The sequence below is a fragment of the Sceloporus occidentalis genome, unplaced genomic scaffold (assembly GCF_023333645.1).
Source record: "Sceloporus occidentalis isolate IW3139 unplaced genomic scaffold, rSceOcc1.0.p SCAF_4, whole genome shotgun sequence".
Lineage (NCBI taxonomy): Eukaryota > Metazoa > Chordata > Lepidosauria > Squamata > Phrynosomatidae > Sceloporus > Sceloporus occidentalis.
Window position 1 is genome coordinate 137,624,101 of NW_028316984.1, and position 17,422 is coordinate 137,641,522.

Genomic DNA, 17,422 nt, shown 5'->3' on the forward strand with positions numbered 1-17,422 from the left:
GCCAATGCGATCCTACGTTGCATCAATAGAAGTATACTGTCTAGATCAAGGGAAGTAATAGGAATACTGTGTCCAGTTTTGGGCACCACAATTCTGAACGGACATTGAGACACTGGAACCATGTGTCCAAAGGAGGGCGACTAAAATGCTGAAGGGTCTGGAAACCATGCCCTATGAGGATCACCTTAGGGAGCTGGGGATGTTTAGCCTGGAGAAGAGAAGGTTAAGAGGTGATATGATGATTGCCCTGTTTAAATATTTGAAGGGATGTCATATTGAGGAGGGAGCAAGCTTTTTTTCTGCTGCTCCAGAGAACAGGACCCAGAGCAATGGATGCAAGCTGCAGGAAAAGAGATTCCACCTCAACGATAGGAAGAACTTCCTGACAGTAAGGGCTGTTGGACATGGAACACACTCCCTCGAAGTGTAGTGGAGTCTCCTTCCTGGGAATCATGTGAAATATTTGCCCATAGGGAATCATGGGGGAATACCTGCCTATAGGGAACCCTGGAAGAATACTTGCCCATAGGGAATCATGGAAGAATACTTGCCCATAGGGAATCATGGAAGAATACTTGCCCATAGGGAATCATGGAAGAATACTTGCCCATAGGGAATCATGGGGGAATACCTGCCCATAGGGAATCATGGGGGAATACTTGCCCATAGGGAATCATGGAAGAATACTTGCCCATAGGGCATCATGGAAGAATACTTGCCCATAGGGAACCATGGGGGAATACTTGCCCATAGGGAATCATGGGGGAATACCTGCCCATAGGGAACCATGGGGGAATACCTGCCCATAGGGAATCATGGGGGAATACTTGCCCATAGGGGAACCATGGAAGAATACTTGCCCATAGGGAATCATGGAAGAATACTTGCCCATAGGGAACCATGGGGGAATACTTGCCCATAGGGAATCATGGAAGAATACTTGCCCATAGGGAATCATGGGGGAATACTTGCCCATAGGGAATCATGGAAGAATACTTGCCCATAGGGAATCATGGGGGAATACTTGCCCATAGGGAATCATGGGGGAATACCTGCCCATAGGGAATCATAGGGGAATACTTGCCCATAGGGAACTATGGAAGAATACTTGCCCATAGGGAATCATGGAAGAATACTTGCCCATAGGGAACCATGGGGGAATACTTGCCCATAGGGAACCATGGGGGAATACTTGCCCATAGGGAATCATGGGGGAATACCTGCCCATAGGGAATCATGGGGGAATACTTGCCCATAGGGAACCATGGAAGAATACTTGCCCATAGGGAATCATGGGGGAATACTTGCCCATAGGGAATCATGCGGGAATACCTGCCCATAGGGAATCATGGAAGAATACTTGCCCATAGGGAATCATGGGGGAATACCTGCCCATAGGGAATCATGGGGGAATACTTGCCCATAGGGAACTATGGAAGAATACTTGCCCATAGGGAATCATGGGGGAATACCTGCCCATAGGGAATCTTGGGGGAATACTTGCCCATAGGGAACCATGGAAGAATACTTGCCCATAGGGAATCATGGGGGAATACTTGCCCATAGGGAATCATGTGGGAATACTTGCCCATAGGGAATCATGGGGGAATACTTGCCCATAGGGGACCATGGGGGAATACTTGCCCATAGGGAATCATGGGGGAATACCTGCCCATAGGGAATCATGGGGGAATACTTGCCCATAGGGAACCATGGAAGAATACTTGCCCATAGGGAATCATGGGGGAATACTTGCCCATAGGGAATCATGCGGGAATACCTGCCCATAGGGAATCATGGGGGAATACTTGCCCATAGGGAATCATGGAAGAATACTTGCCCATAGGGAATCATGGGGGAATACCTGCCCATAGGGAATCATGGGGGAATACTTGCCCATAGGGAACTATGGAAGAATACTTGCCCATAGGGAATCATGGGGGAATACCTGCCCATAGGGAATCTTGGGGGAGTACTTGCCCATAGGGAATCATGGAAGAATACTTGCCCATAGGGAATCATGGGGGAATACTTGCCCATAGGGAATCATGTGGGAATACTTGCCCATAGGGAATCATGGGGGAATACTTGCCCATAGGGAACCATGGGGGAATACTTGCCCATAGGGAATCATGGGGGAATACCTGCCTATAGGGAACCCTGGAAGAATACTTGCCCATAGGGAACCATGGGGGAATACTTGCCCATAGGGAACCATGGAAGAATACTTGCCCATAGGGAATCATGGGGGAATACCTGCCTATAGGGAACCCTGGAAGAATACTTGCCCATAGGGAACCATGGGGGAATACTTGCCCATAGGGAATCATGGAAGAATACTTGCCCATAGGGAATCATGGGGGAATACTTGCCCATAGGGAACCATGGAAGAATACTTGCCCATAGGGAATCATGGGGGAATACTTGCCTATAGGGAACCACTGGCTGAATGAAACTACATGTGAAAGGGATCTAGAAGTCCAAGTAGACCACAAGTTGAACATGAGTCAACAGTGTGATGTCGCAGCTAACAAGGCCAATGCGATTTTAGGCTGCGTCAAGTATAGAAGTATAGTGTCTAGATCCAGGGAAGTAATAGTGCCACTCTATTCTGCTCTGGTCAGGCCCCACCTGGAATACTGTGTCCAGTTCTGGGCACCACAATTAAAAAAGGACATTGAGAAACTGGAGCGTGTCCAAAGGAGAGCGACTAAAATGGTGAAGGGTCTGGAAACCATGCCCTATGAGGAACGACTTAGGGAGCTGGGGATGTTTAGCCTGGAGAAGAGAAGGTTAAGAGGTGATACGATAGCCCTGTTTAAATATTTGAAGGGATGTCATATTGAGGAGGGAGCAAGCTTGTTTTCTGCTGCTCCAGAGAGCAGGACCCAGAACAATGGATGCAAGCTCCAGGAAAAGAGATTCCACCTGAACATTAGGAGGAACTTCCTGACAGTAAGGGCTCTTCGACAGTGGAACAAACTCCTTCCGAGTGTAGTGGAATCTCCTTCCTTAGATGTCTTCAGAGGTTGGATGGCCATCTGTCGGGGATGCTTTGATTGTGATTTCCTGCATGGCAGGGGGTTGGACTGGATGGCCCTAGTGGTCTCTTCCAACTCTACAATTCTATGATTCTATGGAAGAATACTTGCCCATAGGGAATCATGGGGGAATACTTGCTGATAGGCAAGTAATCCTTGGTGATTCTCTATGGGCAAGTATGGTTTCCCTATGGGAAAGTACTGTCATTTGCTTTAGTATGTCCCGGCACCATTTATCCTACAGAACCCTGGGATTTGTAGTTTGGTGTTGAGCCACCATCAAGGGCCAGAATGGTGTGGGTGGCTTGGGCGTTGGAGTAGGACACTGGGAGACCTGGGTTCGAATCCTAGGTGGCTTTGGGCAAGAGGTCACACTCTCTCAGCCTCAGGGGAAGGCAATGGCAACCCCCTCTGAAGACAACCTTGCCAGGGAAAACCCATGATAAGTGGTGGGAAAGGACTTGAAGGAACACGACTTGAGACACCATCACTCTTTGGCAGGGAAGTCTGGAGTCCTTGTGAAACTACAGATCCCAGGCTTCCCTGGGGAGGAGCTGCAACCCTTAAAGGGCTGCCAGTCCCCCTTATTGCCACAGTTATTTCCAGCACAAGAGACAGCTCCCAGAGGCGGAAGGGGCGGGGCTTTGCTGCCATAGAGCAGCGGGTGCCTAGAGCGGAAGGCTCTCGTCGTCCTCTCTCTGTTCCAGGCCATGGCAGAGGAAGAGGGGTACTACCTGGCGCTCTCCGGGGCGCGCATCGCCTTGCAGCGCCTTCGCCACAGCGCCTCCTGCCGGGAGTTCCAGGTGCGGTGCCCGAGGCTGCAGCTGCGCTCCCTCAGCGCGGTCACGTGTTCAGTGTGGCTCGTGGCCTACGGGCTCTTCGTCCTCAGCCAGGTACCCCTAACTGCGCATGCGCACAGGGCTGGTGGGTGAGAGGGAGGGGAGATGCCTCTCCCAACCTTTGGGTCTCCAGATATTCGGACTTCAGCTCCCAGAATTCCTGGCCATTGGCCAAGTTGGCTGGGGCTTCTGGGAGCTGAAGTCCAAAATAAGTGGAGGCCCTAAGATTGTGGGAGAAACACTACCCTAAAACTTGGCCAGAGTGACCAAGTGTCCTCACACCGCAAAGGAGGACCAGGCACCTCAGGATGGAGGACACTGCCACATGAAAGCTGAAAAACACTTTCATAAATATAAATCCATGCCTCTTAGGTCCAAAACACACTGCAGAAACAATCCAGCTTGAGACTGTTTTAACTGCCCCCGCTAGGGAATCCTGGGCATTGAAGTTTATTTTGTTTTATATATTTATATATATAATATATACTATTTTATATATATATATACACACATGTTAAAACACAACATGAAATCTTAAAACAACACACTATGCGCACATTTACAAATGCAAACTTTGAAAACATACGCACCTATAGACGTATTATTAGTAATTATCAACATTTAATTGTCATTTCAGTGTGATTGGTAATCATAGCCTTGCAACTACTCTTTCCCTCCTTATGTCTTTCTACTTTATACCATCCTTTCCCCTTTCTATCCTTTTAAATTTAAACCTTCTTATCCTTAACCTTCTTTCCTTTACTTCCCCTCCTCCCTATTATTATTATTATTATTATTATTATTATTATTATTATTATCTTTATTTATAAAGCACTAGAATAAAATAAAATGGACCTGTCAATGGCGTACATTCTAGAAAACAGAATATAATACAAAATGGAAACACAATGACATTCAACAAAATATACAAATAACAGATTAAAATAAACATCAAATACCAATCAAGTAATGTCTGGGAACGCTTCCCTGAACAGCATAGTCTTTATCTCAGTTTTAAAGCTGGGTAGAGAGGAGATGAACCTTCTTATTCCCTTCTTATTCTTTCTGCCTTATCTAACTCCATTCCTCCCTCGCTCACCATCCTTCCTCTTGCTCTAACCTGCTTTCATTTTCTTACTTTTTCTTCATCCATACCTGGAAATTGTAGTTTATTGTGGCACCAGAGCTTTTTCTGACAGAAGGCTAAATGTCTCACAAAACTACAGTTCCCAGAATTCCCTAACATTGAGCCAAGGCAGTTAAAGCAGTCTCAAATTGGATTATGTCTGTTCTGGACCTTAGCCTTGCTGTCAAAATGGAATTCCTCCTGGGCAGAAGGATGAAATGGAGGAGGGCAAGTCCTGGAAAAGGAGGAGGACTGAGTCTGGTCACCCTGCACTAAATCCATGGTTGACACTTAGGAACAGCCAGGGTGACCAGGTGTCCTAGCCGCAAAGGAGGACAAAGCACCTCAAAATGTACGATGCTCAAGAAAAAGGGAGGACATGATCACATACAAACATGAAAACACTAACATAAATATAAATGCATGCTTCTTAGTCATGCTCAAATTTGAAACAACAACTAGACAGGAAGTTGACATGGAGGACATGTTGTGGAAATGGAGGGCAAGTGTGGTCACCCTGCTGCACTTTCCTCTCTCAGCTCTCAAAGGCCTCTCACAGGCTTCCTCTTTCACTCTCTCCATGGCTTCAGTTCCAGCCTGTGTCTCCTCAGTAGCTTCCAGTGAAATCAGTGAAAGAGTTTTGTTTTTATGTGTCATTTCTGATTTATGGCGACTCTAAGGCAAACCTGTCATGCAAAGTGTAGAGGCACTGTTGTTGTGTGCCTTCATGTTGTTTCCACCTTATGGCAACCATAAGGGGAACCTATCATGAGGTTTTATTGGCAAGATTTCTTCAGAGGAGGTTTGGCCGTTGCCTTCTCCTGAGGCTGAGAGCATGTGACTTGCCCAAGGACACCCAGTGGGTTTCATGGATGAGCGAGAATTGAACCCTGGTCCCCAGATTCATAGTACAACACTGAAACTACTACGCCATAACTAGCCACCCCCCCCCCCAATAGTCAAATGCTAAAACCACTACACCACATTGGCATTTACCTCCAAGGTTATTGATTATGCTAGTATTCTAGATCAGCAAAATATACTTCAATAAGTAACCTCTCCTGGCCTAGACCAATCTGCAGGAAAATCATTCACTGATGCACAGATACCTTACAAAATGGACCTTCTTTCTCCCCATGCAGCTGCATGGCAGGGGATTGGGCTGGATGTCCCTTGTGGTCACTTCCAACTCTATGGACTTTACCACACAGAGAAATTTGGCGGGAAATTGGGGGTTTAAACAGAGATTATCCTGTGAAACCCGCGATTATGATTTTCATACACATCACAATTGAAGAGCCATTATCCCCAGAATAACCAGGCAATGAACAGCAACAAATCATTCATGGAATTTCTCAGTGAAGCATTTATTGTTGTTTATTGCCTGGTTATACCCAGGATAATGGCTCTTTAATCCCAATGTGTGTGAAAATCTTAATCGCAATCTCTTTTTTTAACCCCGATTTCCCCCGTGTGATGACGTCTATGGTGTTTATCACACTATACTCTTATAGTGCTACTATTCCACTTTGACTGCTCTAGCTGCCTCCTGTTGCATTCTGGGATTTGCAGTTTTAAGGAGGGGTATTTAGAATACCCTCCTTAAAACTGCCAATACCAGAATGCAACAGGAGGCAGCTAGAGCAGTCAAAGTGGAATAGTAGCACTATAAGAGTATAGTGTGATAAACATCTATGATTCTATGATACCCAGTAAAGTAGATGGGGAGGAAAGTATGATTGTGGCAGTAGTGTCACAGTCTTGCCTAAGAGTGAATGTGTGTGCCTTTAGGCTACCTAATTTCATAGGGTTTTCTTAGGCAAGGAATATGCCAGTTCTTTCCTCTGAGATATACCTGACAGCACCTGATATTCATTGGTGGCCTCCTACACACATCCAAGTACTAACCAGGGCTGACTTTATTTAGCTCCCAGGATCAAATGGGATCTGGTGCCTTTAGAGGTTTCAGGACTCTTGACTAAGTAGTGATCATGAATGAGGAATAATTGCCTAGATTTACTGACCTGTAACTATTTTGGATGCAGGATCACGCTATTGGACTTCAGGCATATCATGGCATAACTCATTAGAAAAGACAATAATCCTATGCTAAGGTGGAGCCAGTATGGTGGTATAGTTTAAGTGTTGGACCAGGATGCTCGGAGTTCAGGGATCGAATCCCTGTTCTGCCATGAAAATCCACTGGGTGACTTTGGGTGAGTCACACCCCCTCAGTCCTAGAGAAAGGCAATGGCAAACCCCCTCTGAACAAGTCTTGCCAAGAAAACCCCGTGACAAGGTTTGCCCTAGGGTCACCATAAGTTGGAAATGACTTGAAGGCACATAACATCAAGAAGGGAAAAATCAATAGGAAAAGAGGAAGACCACATTACAGATGAGAAGAAGCAGGGCTGTTAATAATATAATGTCTTGAGCATCTCATTCATAGGGTTGCTGTAAATTGAAGCTGATTTGGTGACAATTAATAACAATATATAACAGTTTGCAGTGTTTGAATATTTCAAGTTTGTCTTGGAAAAGGCTTGGCTTCTGAGCTCTAAAATACCTGTAATACTGTATCTATCATTAAGAATGCTGATGTCATAATCTATTGCTGGATAGTCCATATTCTTGTGCTGCAAGAGTAGACCTATTCCTATGCTGTAAGAATAAAGCATGCCTGTTCACTGTTAATTGTTTCATATTATATGTTTAATTCTCCTGCCTTTTCTTCTGAGCACAAGGATAATATCTTATGCCCCACTCCCACAACTGTATACATTTGCTTTATACCTGAGGCCTTAATATTAGTCTCTGTACTACATTGGAAGTAGGAATTTATAGCCATAAAAGCTCATGCTAAAATGTGTGCTGCCACATTTCATTTCCCCCTCACTTCCCTATCTCTTATTTTCTCACAATGGGCCCGTGAACAGATGTTTGCATGATCATGAATTCATTCCATATTTTAAAAAAGCTTGCAAAGCCTGCCTTTCCTTTGAAAATTTGTTTTACAATGTGTTGTTCAATGTACTAGTTAAATGGATAGAAACACAACTGGCTTCAGTTTGGTCCATTATTGATTTCACTTGTCTGTTCCTAACTTGTTTTCCATTGCAGAACAGTTTACCACTCTCTGCTGCTATATTCATCACACTGATCGGCTTGCTTGTGTACCTGCACTTTGTGAAAATTGACCAGGAGTCCCTGCTGATTATTGGCTCACTTGGAATACAGATGACATCATCTTATGCATCTGGCAAAGAGAGTACAACTTTTATAGAAATGAGCCAGGTAAAAGATGTGGTCATCAATGAAGCCATCTATATGGTAAGCATTATTTATTTATTTATTTATTTATTTATTTATTTATTATTTCTTCACTATAGATGCTAAGAAAGCTCAAGCAAGATATATTGTTTGTCTGAAAATAAGTTTGTTTTTGTTTTGTTTTTGAACAAAGGAACTGTGGATGGCAATGTGTTCTATAGTAATGGAGGCAAGGCCAGAAAAATTATATATTTTAGCTCAGGCTTTGAGAGTCTCTGCCTCTGTAGAGTTGGTCAGACCACAGCTTTGATTATCCCTGACCAGTTGGCTAAGGGGAGGACCACATGTTCCCTATCTTTGCTTCAGCTGATCTTGAAACAAGGACAATCTGAATGGAGACTCACCAACAGATTTCAATGGGTTGTAGATGGTTGCAGAACTCCCTGCTAAGAGTTGAGGTTGTGTTCCTGATGCAGTTAGAAAATAAGAGGTGCAAAGCCCTCCTCCACTTCCACATGAACAGTCTCCAGGATGACCCCAGGCGAAGAAAATTCCTAAGAAAATTTACTCTTAAGATACTAGTGCAGTCTCAGAGTTATTCAAGAAGACAGCAGAAGGGAATGAGATGTGATACACACAGTCTGTGATGAAAAAATGCAGTGATTCATGAAAAGACAGGAATGGTAAGAAAGAGGGGGCTCTTGAGCAAATGATTATGGGAGAATGGACGTTTGTTCCCCACATGCCATTCAGGTAGTTTAGAAACATAAAAACGCCTACTAGAGGCAGTGGGCTCATATGTGTTTATGATTATAATTTCTTGTACTACAGTATAGCTATTCAAGCAGAGATCAGCAATATACAGCCTGCAGGTTACACATGGGGCTTGTCCTATTCCCTCCTCTTTAAAAATTGGCCCCAAATGGTCAATCGCTGTTCCCAGAGGCTTCCAGGAGCAGTAGTTGAGCACAGAACTGCTCTCTGAACCTGCCAAAACACCTGGAATAGGAACTGGAAGTAGGCTTCCAGTCATTTCTGATTATTGGTTTGGCCTGATTTCATATGCCTCTGGGGTGTTGTGGACATTGGATCCTCAGTGCTTGTGTTTGCCCACCAGCCTTAAAGCTGAAAAAAGCAGTATCGTTCTTCTGGTATTTGAAGGAGGTTAGGAAGCTCTTTTAAAGGCCTAATTAATACAGAGGTAGGTTCACTTCGGGGTTGCTACAAGTCAGAACCGACTTGAAGGCATACAACAACAATAATTACAGAAATTGTTTTAGTGTTATTAGTTTGAAGATTCAGCACTTGCAATTGAATGCCATTATGATGATGTGATTCCCTGACATTTAATCTATCATGAAATATATACCTGACATGTGCTTATTTTTGAGGACTTGATGTTATTATTGGTAATAGACAATAACAATTTTCTTTTGTTTCTTCTATTTGTGTTTTCTTTTTTTTTCTCCCCCCCCCCCCTTTTTTTTTTTTTGGTAGCACAAGGTTATCTATTATCTATGCATTCTTCTGCAAGACCCAGTGGAACCTGATGTTGTTTCTGAGGTAGTACCACTCTTCCAGGTGAGTCACTGGTGTTTTAGTAGGAATTTTTATTCCTTGATATCCACCCTTGCTGGGATATGACTTGGAGCCAATCTGTTTAGCTTCAGTTATGTTTTCCATAGTACACTTAAGAACATTAGAAATAGAAATATATGCGTTAGCCCATCCACTGTTCACTGTGGCTTCTTATTTTACAGAAGTCTGCAGTGCTACGTGATCTTGATCTTGAACCAATTGTCCAAGAACATGACTATTTGCTAGTTTGCAATTCACTGATTTGTAGTTAACCACAACTTAGATATTGCAGTGACATGCTCAGTTAAGCATGGATTGACTGCTGAACTTTCTAGATAGTTAATTTTGCACAGGTAGGTGGGGCCACTAACCCTTGCCACCCTTTGGTGCATTTAAGCCTCTGTTTTTCTCAGTTATGTTAGTTCTAAAGAATACAATTTACCACTTCAGTGAGCCTATTAACATGGACAGAATTAACCTGCTTTTCTGTGAAACTCCCAGTGGCAGCTTTCATTGAGATGACCTCCAAAGCGGACTTTATACCAAGATGCTTTCAGGAACTCAAAAAGTCAATAGAGAGCACAGGATTTGGTTTGGGGTGGGAAATGCCTGGTTGCGAATGAAATACAGAAACATTAATTTGTCCCTTCATCTTTGGCCCAGCTCAACATTAATAGATCATCATCAGTTTTCTGTCTGTTCTTCAGTCTTAGTGCACATGGATTCTAGGCTGCTGTGTGTTTTGTGAAAATTTCCAGGGTGGTAGTTCCGTTAGTCTCTTATTTCAAAAACAAAAAGAAATCTTGTGGCGCATTAAAGGATTATGTTTTATTTTGTGTAAGATTTTTTTAGACTACAGCCCACTTGATCAAATGCACGTAGTGTTGCCTCTACTGCCAGATATCTATATACATGTTTGGGGAGAAGGAAATGCAAGGGAATTGAAATACGAAAGGTATGAACGTTTACAAATATCCCAAAAACGGTTGCTCTACACACCGTTGGTGAGATTAAAACCCTTTGTCCCTGGTTAAGCCACAGAAGAGAGAGCTGACCTTGATAAATTCTTGTTTAGCTGTTTCTTGTAGGAATCTTTATTTGAAGTTCTCTAACTTTGAGCTCCTTTTGATCAAGGATGGATAGTTAAGGTTGAGGAACAGGATACATAAAGGTTCCACACTCTCTTGTGTATTGAATAGGAACAGGCTTTTTAGCTCAGGAAATGTTATTTGACTCATTTAGGTAGCAATGTCAGTTTCCCTTTTCAGCTTTTGTGGCTAAATGAACACTGTTCAAGTGTTCTTTTTTTGCTTTTCCCTCTGCCAATACTGATTACAATCCTGTGCCCTCAAGAGCTCAAACAGTGGAGTGGTTTCCAACTCTGCCTCTCCAGATATTTTATACTCCATTACTCAGGATTGGTTGGGTTTCTGGAAGTTGGCCTAAAACTTGGAAGGCCAAAGTTTGGGAAGCAGTGGGCTTCATGAACTTTTATAACGTGGACTGGAGTAAGGCCTTTTATACCCTACATATGCAATTTCCATGTGGACTGAAGTCCTTTTTGACTACTGTTGCTGTTAAGATAATTGATATTTGTGTCTTTTCCATTTCTGTTTCCACGTATTTTCTTCTCACTTTAGCATATATATAAAGCATATATATAAACCTGCTCATTGAGGCAATATTCCATACACATAACCAAACGGGCTGCCAATTTTTTTATCCCAAATAAAACTGCCTAATCTTTAAGATGTCAGAAGACTCCGTTGATTGTACTTATTCTGCGGTTGATCACATGAGTAGAGGAAGAGTTAGATGAACATAATAAATCAGAACTGAAAAAAATTATTCTCTGTAATCATTTACATTTTGCTGTTACATTTGCAGCTGTGCATATGCAATTTTTTGCTATTTTTAAACTTTTCTTGTTAGTTTCCTTAAACCTTGGAAAGGCAGGATAGGTATTTTTCAATTAAATAAACAAATCCTTGACATTTTAAAGCCAAAATTTTATACTGTACACAGATACCTTCCTTTCAGATAATGTGTGTGCTGTCTTGGGAAAGGTCACATCACAGAATGAACACTGTTCAGATTGCAAGAAAGCTGAAAATGATTCTGTAAGACTGCCCTTCTCTTCATTATGCATTTAGGACTATCGTGGCATATATTCAGAAATATAAATATACATTTACATTACATAAATGTTTATTAAGGATTAGGAAACATATTCAGTTACTTAACTGAGTAGAATTTTTTTTTAATTGGACATGTCACTGGCAAAGAATCTAGGTAGCACATTTTGGGGAAGGAACTGCTTAAGATATTTCTGTAAGCACTATACATAACTTTACTTGTTCATGATAAACTGATACATACAAGAAATATCCATAACAATAATTGAAAATTGGTTTTCATAGAATATCATTAATAATTCTTTTGAGTATCATTAGTCTGTAGTAAATTTTTCAAAAGATGTATGAGTTTGTCAAAGTGAAATATACATGGAGAACCTGGGGACAGAAACTAAGGCAACATGCACACTGCAGAAATAATCCAGTTTGACAGCCCTTTAACTGCCATTACCCAATCCTATGAAATTCTGGGAACTGTAGTTTGTTGTGGCCCCAGAGCTCTCTGACAGAGAAGACTAAATATCTCACCAAACTACCAGAATCCCCTAGCACTGAGCCATGACAGTTAAAATGCTGTCAGACTGGGTTATTTCTGCAGTGCAGATGCAGCCTAAGCCACGAAACAGGCACAGTACTGATTTGAGCCACGGAGTCATCCTTTCCTGTGCAATCAATATGTATACATATGAATATGCACACGTATATGTCTATATCCCGCCTTTGTCCCAGCATGGGGTTCAAGGTGGTAATCAAAAGAGCTACCGCCACCCCTTGAAGCATGACAGCATTATCTCATTCTGGTAGGAGTTTTGCTTGCTCTGTGTAAAGTTTCCCATTCTTTTGGTTATAAAAAGACAACTAGAATGACACATTTTCATTTTTCTGATCCTCTCTCATCTCTTTTATTTATAGAGCTCGAAGCCACGTCTAGACTGTCTTGCAGAAGTGTATAAAAGTTGCCAGGAGATCCTGGAGCAGAGAAAGAAATCTTGATGCCACTTTTTAACACAAAATATTTATTAAGGTAGAATGTTTACTGAAGTGCCAGCACTAACAAATATTTATGAAGGCATTTACAAGCAGGCATGTCAATGAACTTCATCACATGAATAACTAGATGGCACTGGATTCTGAAGAAATTTGCTAGTACTTTTTCTTGGGCAAGGACTGAATGCACAACCTTGAAATGTTAGAGAAAAACATGACTAAAGCAGGTCCCATGTTTTCTTTTGTCAACATGATGATGATGTAAGAAACTCAATGATAATCTTTTCTGTCAAAAATTAACTTTTCCCAAGTCATTGGAAATGTACAAGAAGAGTTTAGCAGGAATTTTTGGAATCAGAAAATTGACCCCTTTCTTAACTGAAATAAATGGAAGAAAGAAATCTGGCAGAACTGTTAAGTTTCATTTTCTGAAGCCAGCTAATTTGGCTTATGAGACATGCTTATGTCCCTGTGGTACAGGTAGACACTCTCTTATCTGGAATTCTGAAATCCAAAATACTCCAAAAAAACAGAACTTTTTTTTATGGGTGATTGAGATAGTGACACCTTTGGTTTCTGATGGGTCAATGTAGACAAACTTTGTTTCATGCACAAAATTATTTTAAATATTGCATGAAATTACCTTCAGGCTATGTATATAAGGTGTATATGAAACATTAATGAATTTTGTTTGTAAACTTGTATCCAATCTCCAAGATATCCCATTATGTATAGCAGGCCTTGGTATCTGCTGGAGTTTGATTCCAGGATCCCCTGTAGATAACAAAATCTGTGGATGTTTAAGTCTCATCAAATACAATGGTGTAGCAAAATTGTCTCTCTTATATAAAATGGGAACATCAAGGTTTGCTTTTGGGAATTTACATTTCTTTGGCGGGATACAGACGGGCAGGGAAAGACGTCTTGGAGGTGTATTCTGCTGAATACGGAGCCTCCAGACCGCCCGCCCCGGGGGCGTGGCTCAGGAGATGGGGCTTCCACATGGGGGGCAGTGAAGACGCCTCACCTGGGGCCGTTTCTGACCCGCAGTTTCCAAACCGCCGCCTCGGAGGACACTGCAAAGAGAGAGGCAGCTTCCTCACGGGCGGCCAAAAACGGGGCTTTTTTTTTTCCTTTGCCGGCTGGCGGATGCGCAGCTGCAGCGCTAAGCAGCGGCGGCAGAAAGCCTATGGGCACATTTAAAGTGCCCAAGCCCCTTTAAAACTTTTTTCCCTGCTCTGCCCAAGAACAATGGTGGTCTCCTGCCAGCTGGTGATCAGCTGGTGTTGGCATCCTTGCCCGCTTGCACTTTGCCAGTGTCACCAGCATCATGGATGCCTCCTCTCCTTTGGTCCCCGCGCTCCTGCTGAATCTGCAATGCACAGCCACAGCTGTCGCCGCTGCCACCGCTGTCCCCCTGCCATCCCCCATCACCTCCCTTGTACATATGTAAATATTTACAGTTTTAGGGGTTTTTATTGTTAGGTGAAAATGGCACAGGAATGTGTGTAGGGGCTCACTTTAAAGTCCAAACTTTCCAAGCAGCGCATGCGTACATGTTGCTCTAGGGTTAGGGTTAGGGTTAGGGTTAGGGTTAGGGTTAAGGTTACGAGTCTTAAAATGCGCTGCAGCTGTGCTGCAGCTTCCACACCTGCATGGCAGCTGACGCTGCAATTAAAGCCTGACTGCAAACTGCGCATGTTCCAGGACCCCGACTCATTATGCGACGCAGCTGACTCGGAGCTTTTAAATGGGCAACTTAAATTAGCGGCGTAGCAATACTGACGTACCGGTGCAGCAGCTTACAGACGGAGCCGCGCAGCTGCGCATCAAACGGAAAAGAAGCAGAGAAAAGCAGCACCTTTTTAATGCCGCCTCTTCCCGCTTGGGGCGTGCGGGGGGCGTGTTCATGGCGGCATTCAGGTAAGGCCCGTCTGAAGGCTCTACCTTCATGACGTCATGAATACACCCCTTTTTGCCCGTCTGTATCCCGCCTTTGCATATTTTTAAATTTGTCACATGGATATGGAGGGCTGGCTGTACATATATGCAAATATAGATACTCCAAAATATTAAAATACAAATTCCAAAATCTGAAATCAAAAACACTTTTGGTCTCAAGCATTTTAGATAAGGGATACTCAACCTGCTTGCTGTATACCTGCTTACACACTCAAGTTTGCCATTAGCCTTATGTCATTACTAAAGGTAAAGGTATCCCCCACTGACAAGTCATGTCCAGCCATAGGAAGCGGTGCTCACCTCCATTACTAAGCCAAAGAACTGGCATTGTCAAAGACTTCTTTGTGATCATGTGGCCAGCATGATTGCACAGAACACTTTTTACCTTCTCACTGAAGGGTACCTATTTATCTACTTGCATTTGCATGCTTTCAAACTGCTAGGTTGGCAAAAGCTGGGGCTAGTGATGGGAACTCACCACATCATGTGGCACCTAGGCCTTGGACTGCCAATCTGCCAATCTTGCAATCAACAGAGTCAGTGTCTTAACCACTTGAGCTACTGTGTCCCTCTGTGTCATTACCATTTGATTGAAATGCTTGTAAATAAAACGTTTTCCTCTTGTGTTTTGGTAGCAGTTTCCTGTACCTAATGTTGTGAGGCTATAAGATCATTGTATTTACTAATTCATAAGCAATGCAGATCACATGAAGTTTTTGCTATCTTCTACAGAACACATATCTTAACAAAGGCCCAGTAGAACTTTAGATTCATGGGATTTCTTGAACAACGATGTACTCCTTCCCCCTCCATTGCACAGATCGTTCTAAGCTGAAGTAGCATCTGCATGGTGTTGTTTGTTATTAACTGCCTTCAAGCCGACCTTAACTCATGGGGACTTTATGGATGACTTCTCCAAGACTTCCTGTCTTCTACTGCTCTGCTTCAGTTTTGCAGACTCATGCCATGATCTCACTAATTGAATCTAGCCATTTGACACACATTCCTCCTCGCTTTCTTCTGCCCTCAACATTTCCCAGTATTGTTGCCTTTTCTAATGAGCCATGCCTTTTCACGAAGTGGCCAAAAGACGACAGACTCAATTTGATCATCTTGGCTTCTAGGGGTATGTCAAACATCTGCTTATACCATCCCAAAACTAACATTCATATAGAATAAAACAACACAAGAAAAATATCTTGCTTTGCTTGTAGTCACATTTATTAGCATCACTAGCAACTCAGTACAGTTTGCCATAGCCCTTTCTATACAGGACAGCAGTTGCAAAAACAATGGCATCTTTTACTCTGATATCTCAGTGCTACAGCTAATGTTTGTTTAGGGTCAGGTAGTTAGAATTAAATAGAACAGGTTCAAATTTCATGTGCATCAAGTAATATGCTGTTATAAATGTGCTTCCATTTCCCATCTGTAAAATGGCAGTATTGAATTAGCTCTTACTATTGTTGCAGTGGAAAACCTAACTAAAAGTATTTTTAATTTGCAAATTACTTTATAAAAATGAATTACTCTTTCCTAATGAGGGGTACTTCTGGAACGACTTGCCAGTAATTCTTAGGATGAATATTAACGTACATGAGAGTGTGGAGTGCATACGTACAGCTTCCTATGAAAGGAAGCTGAAAAATAAACCCTCTAAAATAGCTGCTGAGGGCAGATAAAATGCAGCCGTCCAAATAGTCCTAAATAAAATGTGCTAACTAATAAAGAGAAAAACAATTGAAACAAAGCAAACACTTGAGAGTTATCTGCTTCTCACAGTTTTATCAGGCTTTGCCTTTTTAAAAAGACACCTTAAAAGGATACTGTCATAAGATATGCACAAGTACTTTTTAATTATTAATTTGTGCCTAATGAAGTTTGAAGCAAAAGCTCAGCCAAACAGGTAGTCACACCCATTCACACAAGTATTGCATGTGACTAAAGGATCAACATAATTGGTGGGGAGGAATACATCCTTTTGAACTGGAAGATGGATTTGCAGCAACATGCCATAGAGATGTAGATCTTATTTTAGCCTGCTGCTAAGCTTCCAGATGGGCACCTTGTTTAAGATGTACAAGCAGAAGCACCACTGTATCTACTCAGCATATGTATAAAAGATTCCACATATCTGGGGTTTCCTTTCTATGATTCCTGCCCTTCCACTGCCTGTAGTAGTTACCATATGCTCAGAGATAATGGCTATATCTATTGAATTAAATAAACATTATTTGTAAATTTTACTCTGCTATAGAAATTTTCTATAGCAGAGTAAAATTTACAGATTAGCATACAAATACAAGTAGATAGGTGTATACATTTTCCCCAGGAAAAAAAAATCTCACAGTAGTACTTGCAACCGATGTCACAATATCCATCTATCAGTTTTGTCACAAGTGATAATAGAAATTAAGAGATCATTACATAGGGAAAAAAGAGTAGAATTGAGAAATGGATAGATCTCTATCCACTTCCTCTTGT

The 17,422-nt window shown here is 42.3% G+C and overlaps 1 protein-coding gene across 2 annotated transcripts; it reads left to right on the top strand.

Moving 5' to 3' along the window:
• Positions 1-3,741: 3,741 nt before the first annotated feature.
• On the top strand, positions 3,742-14,130 carry PIGH (phosphatidylinositol glycan anchor biosynthesis class H). Of its 2 annotated transcripts, XM_089521707.1 has the most exons (5): positions 3,742-3,934; positions 8,127-8,336; positions 9,774-9,857; positions 11,895-11,974; positions 12,902-14,130. In XM_089521707.1, the coding sequence occupies exons 1-5, from the start codon at positions 3,752-3,754 to the stop codon at positions 12,918-12,920; spliced, it is 576 nt and encodes a 191-aa protein (XP_089377833.1). In that variant the 5' UTR covers positions 3,742-3,751; the 3' UTR covers positions 12,921-14,130. The 2 variants fall into 2 exon arrangements, with proteins under 2 accessions (XP_089377833.1, XP_089377834.1); XM_089521708.1 differs by lacking the exon at positions 11,895-11,974.
• The last annotated feature ends 3,292 nt before the right edge of the window (positions 14,131-17,422 follow it).

Coding starts and splice junctions, on each gene's coding strand:
- PIGH (XM_089521707.1), top strand. CDS start 3,752: ATGGCAGAGGAAGAGGGGTACTACCTGGCGCTCTCCGGGGCGCGCATC. Junction 3,935..8,126: donor GGCTCTTCGTCCTCAGCCAG/GTACCCCTAACT, acceptor TTTCCATTGCAG/AACAGTTTACCACTCTCTGC. Junction 9,858..11,894: donor AGGTAGTACCACTCTTCCAG/GTGAGTCACTGG, acceptor CCTTCCTTTCAG/ATAATGTGTGTGCTGTCTTG.